Source organism: Cervus canadensis, chromosome 14, assembly GCF_019320065.1.
Source record: "Cervus canadensis isolate Bull #8, Minnesota chromosome 14, ASM1932006v1, whole genome shotgun sequence".
Classification (NCBI taxonomy): Eukaryota; Metazoa; Chordata; class Mammalia; order Artiodactyla; family Cervidae; genus Cervus; species Cervus canadensis.
Window position 1 is genome coordinate 48,100,961 of NC_057399.1, and position 5,298 is coordinate 48,106,258.

Sequence of the window (5,298 nt, forward strand, 5' to 3'; positions counted from 1 at the left end):
GAAGAGTTCTGCACAAATTGCAACATATTGGAACATAGTGGCCGAGATGAGACGATTGGCTTTACCACGATCCATGGTGTCGGTGGGGAGATGCTGGGCGTTGAGAAACGTTAGAATCCGCGGTGGCTAGGAGGCGATTTCCAGTGAGTCGTTGGGAGAGAGTCCGCTCAAATTGCAACATAGTCGAACAGAGTGGCCGCGATGAGACTATTGGCTGTACCACAAGCGCGGGTGGGGTTGGGGAGGTGCGGGTTTGGCAAAAACGGTGGAATCCGCGTTGAGAAAACGTTAGAATCCGCGGTGGCTAGGAAACGATTTCCAGTGAGTCGTTGGGAGAGAGTTCCGCACAAATTGCAACATAGTCGAACACAGTGTCCTTGATGAGATATTGGCTTTACCAGGGTAGGGGTTGAGGGGCAGGGGGAGTGGATGGGAGAGAGTCCGCAGAAATTGCCACATAGTCGAACACAGTGTCTCTGCAATTTTTAATATGTGTTGTCACATAAATCAGGTTGACATTGAAACTACCACGTTGACTTTTGTTTCATAAAGTATTTATTTCCCATATAAACGTTTAAATGAGTAAATAATGCATAAATCATTTAAAACAGCTTACAGTCGTTAACTGTCCATTGAAATTCAGTGCATTGCATTGTCAGCTACTTCAAGAGACTCTGCTGGCTGAAGAGTCTCACATCAAAGTCACATTGCCCATTCCCAGAGCCACAGGTGGGGAGATGTTCAGTCATGGAGGTACCCTGTTAGGCTCTTCAGGAAAGCAAAGTTCGTGAGCATTTGCACTCGCACGATTGTCCAGGCACAGCTGTTGTACTCCATGGACGTCAGGTACTGCACGAGGTTGAAGTAATAGTTCTTCAGGTGAGGAACGGTCATGTCTCCCGTAGTGAAGTTTTTCCTCCGCATGATTTCCTTCTGGATTGGCTCCAGATGGTCCATCTGCCCTTGGAGTTCCACAAGGAGGTCCTCAATGACAGTCTCAGACCAGCCAGTGCTGGAGAAGTCTGTGGTGAGAATTCCGAAGATCTGCTGGAGCATCTCATAGATGACCAATACGGCATCTTCCTTCCGGAACTGCTGTGCTTGCCTCATCTCCTCAGGGACCTGGAAGTCCATCCTGACCTCGAGGCAATGTTGAGGAGTTGAAGGTAACTGCCGCAGGAGTTTCTGACACACCGCAACGCTCCTCCTTTGCTGGAATCGAAGCAAGCTGTAGTTCGTGGAGAGAGCTGTGGTGGAGAAACACAGCAGGAGAACGATCTGGAGGAGGCACCGGTAGGTCATGATGAAAACAGGCACAGGGCAACCTATTCTGCTAGCAGATGCTGAAGCTGAGCCTTCAACGCTTTGCAGAGTGAATGTCCTTCCTCCTTGAGTGTGGGCTTTTTATATGTTACCCGACGATGTGGGGGCGTTGCTGACAAATGAAACAAGGTACCGGCGTTGAGACTATTGGCTGCACCGCCACGATGGGCGGAGGGGAGCGGCCGGCACTGCGATCACGCTGCAACCCCGCGCGCTAGGAGACTGTTGGCTGTGGAACGACGGGGGGGGGGGGTGGGGGGTGGGGCGCTGTGCACCAAGTGAGCCACAGCGGCCGCGCTGACTATTGGCTGTGCGGCGACGGTGGGGGCGGGGGGGGCGTTGCGCACCAGGAGCCCGGCGGCTGTGAGACTCTTCGCTGCGGGGCCCTGCTGCGGCGTGTCTCACACGGTGGAATCCCGCGGTGGCTAGGAGACGGTTGGCAGTGCGTGTGGCGCACAAATTGGAACAGAGTGGAACACATTGGGCGCGAAGACTAAGGCATTACCACGATCGGGGATTGGGGTGGAGAAGTTCCGGGCGTTGCGAGCACGGTGGAATCCCGCGGGGACTCACAGACTATTCACTGTGCGACCATGGAAGGGCCTTGGATCCAAAGTGGAACACAGTGTCTTAGATGAGACTATTGGCTTTCCCAGGATCGGGCTGGGGGTGGGGATGTGCGGGGCCTTGCGAAAACGGTTGATTCCGCGGTGGCTAGGAGACGATTTTCAGTGATCGATGGGAGAGAGTTCTGCACAAGTTGCAACATAGTGGAACACAGTGGCCGCGATGAGACGATTGGCTTTACCACGATTCGGGGTTGCGGTGGAGAGTTGAGGCGCGTTGGAAATAGGTGAAATCCGCGGTGGAGAGGAGACGATTTCCAGTGAGTTGATGGACCAGAGTTCCGCACAAATTGCAACTAGTGGAACACAGTGGCCGCGATGAGACTATTGGCTTTACCACGTGGAGAGTGGGTCGGGTGAGGTGCGGGGCGTTGCGAAAACGGTGGAAACCGCGGTGGCTAGGAGATGATTTCCAGTGACTCGACGGGAGAGAGTCCGCACAAATTGCATCATAGTCGAACATAGTGGCCGCGATGAGACTATTGGCTTTACCACAACTGCGCCGTGGGGATGGGGAGGTGCGAGGCGTTGGTAAAACGGTGATATCCGCGGTGGCGAGGAGACGATTTCCAGTGAGTCGATGGGAGAGAGTTCCGCACAAATTGCAACACAGTGGAACACAGTGGCCGCGTTGAGACTATTGGCTTTACCACTATCGGGCGTGGTGGAGGGGAGGTGCGTGGCATTGCGAAAACAGAAGAATCTGCGGTGGCTAGCAGACGATTTCCAGTGATCCGATGAGAGAGAGTTCCGCACAAATTGGAACATAGTGGAACACAGTGGCCGCGGTGAGACGATTGGACTTACCAGGAGCGGGGCGGGGGGGGGGAGGGGCGGGGTGTTGTGAAAACGGTGGAATCCACGGTGACTAGGAGAGGATTTCCAGTGAGTGGATGGGAGAGAGTCCGCACAAATTGCATCATAGTCGAACAGAGTGGCCGCGATGAGACTATTGGCTTTACCACAGTCGCGGGTGGGGGTGGGGAGGTGTGGGGCTTGGCAAAAACGGTGGAATCCGCGATGCCTAGGAAACGATTTCCAGTGAATCGTTGGGAGAGAGTTCCGCACAAATTGCAACAGAGTGGAACACAGTGGCCGCGTTGACACTATTGGCTTTACCACGATCGGGCGTGGTGGTGGGGAGGTGCGTGGCATTGCGGAAACGGTGGGATCTGCGGTGGCTAGCAGACGATTTCCAGTGATCCGATGATAGAGAGTTCCGCACAAATTGCAAAATTGTGGAACACAATGGCCGCGATGAGACTATTGTCTTTACCACGACCCAGGGTTGGGGTGGAGTGTTAAGGCACCTTGCGAAATGGGTGAAATCCGCGGTGGAGAGGAGACGATTTCCAGTGAGTTGATGGGCCAGCGTTCCGCACAATTGCAACATAGTGGAACACAGTGTCCGTGATGAGGCTATTGGCTTTACCACGTTGAGAGTGGGGCGGGTGAGGTGCGGGGCGTTCCGAAAACGGTGGATTCCGCGATGGCTAGGAGAGGATTTCCAGGGAGTCGATGGGAGAGAGTCTGCACAAATTGCATCATAATCGAACACAGTGGCCGGGATGAGACGATTGGCTTTACCACAATCGCGGGTGGGGGTGGGGAGGTGCGGGGCTTGGCAAAAACGGTGGAATCCCCGATGGCTAGCAGACGATTTCCAGTGAGTTGTTGGGAGAGAGTTTCGCACAAACTGCAAAATTGTGGAACACTGTGGCCGCGATGAAACTATTGGCTTTACCACGATCGGGTGTTGGGGTGGACAGTTAAGGCGCGTTGCGAAATGGGTGAAATCCGCGGTGGAGAGGAGACGATTTCCAGTGAGTTGATGAGCCAGAGTTCCGCACAAATTACAACATAGTGGAACACAGCGTCCGCGATGAGACTATTGGCTTTACCACAACTGCGCGTGGGGATGCGGAGGTGCCACGCGTTGTTAAAACGGTGATATCCGCGGTGGCTAGGATCCAGTGAGTCGATGAGAGAGTTCCGCACAAATTGCAACATAGTGGAACATAGTGGTCGCGATGTTACTATTGGCCTTACCAGGATCTGGAGTTGGGGTGGGGAGGTGCGCAGCTTGTGAAAACGGTGGAATCCGCGATGCGAGGAGACGATTTCCAGTGAGTTGATGGACCAGAGTTCCGCACAAATTGCAGCTAGTGGAACACAGTGTCCGCTATGAGACTATTGGCTTTACCAAGTCGAGAGTGGGGCGGGTGAGGTGCGGGGCGTTGCGAAAACGGTGGATTCCACGGTGGCTAGGAGATGATTTCCAGTGAGTCGATGGGAGAGAGTCCGCACAAAGCGCAACATAGTGGAACACAGTGGCCGCGATGAGACTATTGTCTTTACCACAACTGCGCGTGGGGGTGGGGAGGTGCGAGGCGTTGGTAAAACGGTGAAATCCGCGTTGGCTAGGAGACCATTTCCAGTGAGTTGATGGGAGAGAGTTCCGCACAAATTGCAACATAGTGGAACACAGTGGCCGCGATGAGACGATTGGCTTTACCACGATCCATGGTGGCGGCGGGGAAGTGCTGGGCGTTGAGAAAACGGTAGAATCCGCGGTGGCTAGGAGACGATTTCCAGTGAGTCGATGGGGAAGAGTTCTGCACAAATTGCAACATATTGGAACATAGTGGCCGAGATGAGACGATTGGCTTTACCACGATCCATGGTGTCGGTGGGGAGATGCTGGGCGTTGAGAAAACGTTAGAATCCGCGGTGGCTAGGAGGCGATTTCCAGTGAGTCGTTGGGAGAGAGTCCGCTCAAATTGCAACATAGTCGAACAGAGTGGCCGCGATGAGACTATTGGCTTTACCACAATCGCGGGTGGGGTTGGGGAGGTGCGGGTTTGGCAAAAACGGTGGAATCCGCGTTGAGAAAACGTTAGAATCCGCGGTGGCTAGGAAACGATTTCCAGTGAGTCGTTGGGAGAGAGTTCCGCACAAATTGCAACATAGTCGAACACAGTGTCCTTGATGAGATATTGGCTTTACCAGGGTAGGGGTTGAGGGGCAGGGGGAGTGGATGGGAGAGAGTCCGCAGAAATTGCCACATAGTCGAACACAGTGTCTCTGCAATTTTTAATATGTGTTGTCACATAAATCAGGTTGACATTGAAACTACCACGTTGACTTTTGTTTCATAAAGTATTTATTTCCCATATAAACGTTTAAATGAGTAAATAATGCATAAATCATTTAAAACAGCTTACAGTCGTTAACTGTCCATTGAAATTCAGTGCATTGCATTGTCAGCTACTTCAAGAGACTCTGCTGGCTGAAGAGTCTCACATCAAAGTCACATTGTCCATTCCCAGAGCCACAGGTGGGGAGATGT

General features: G+C 53.1%; 1 protein-coding gene across 1 annotated transcript; it reads right to left on the reverse strand.

Moving 5' to 3' along the window:
- Positions 1–741: 741 nt before the first annotated feature.
- On the reverse strand, positions 742–1,447 carry LOC122453396 (interferon beta-2-like). The gene has a single exon (XM_043487400.1). The coding sequence runs from the start codon at positions 1,300–1,302 to the stop codon at positions 742–744; it is 561 nt and encodes a 186-aa protein (XP_043343335.1). The 5' UTR covers positions 1,303–1,447.
- Positions 1,448–5,298: the final 3,851 nt, after the last annotated feature.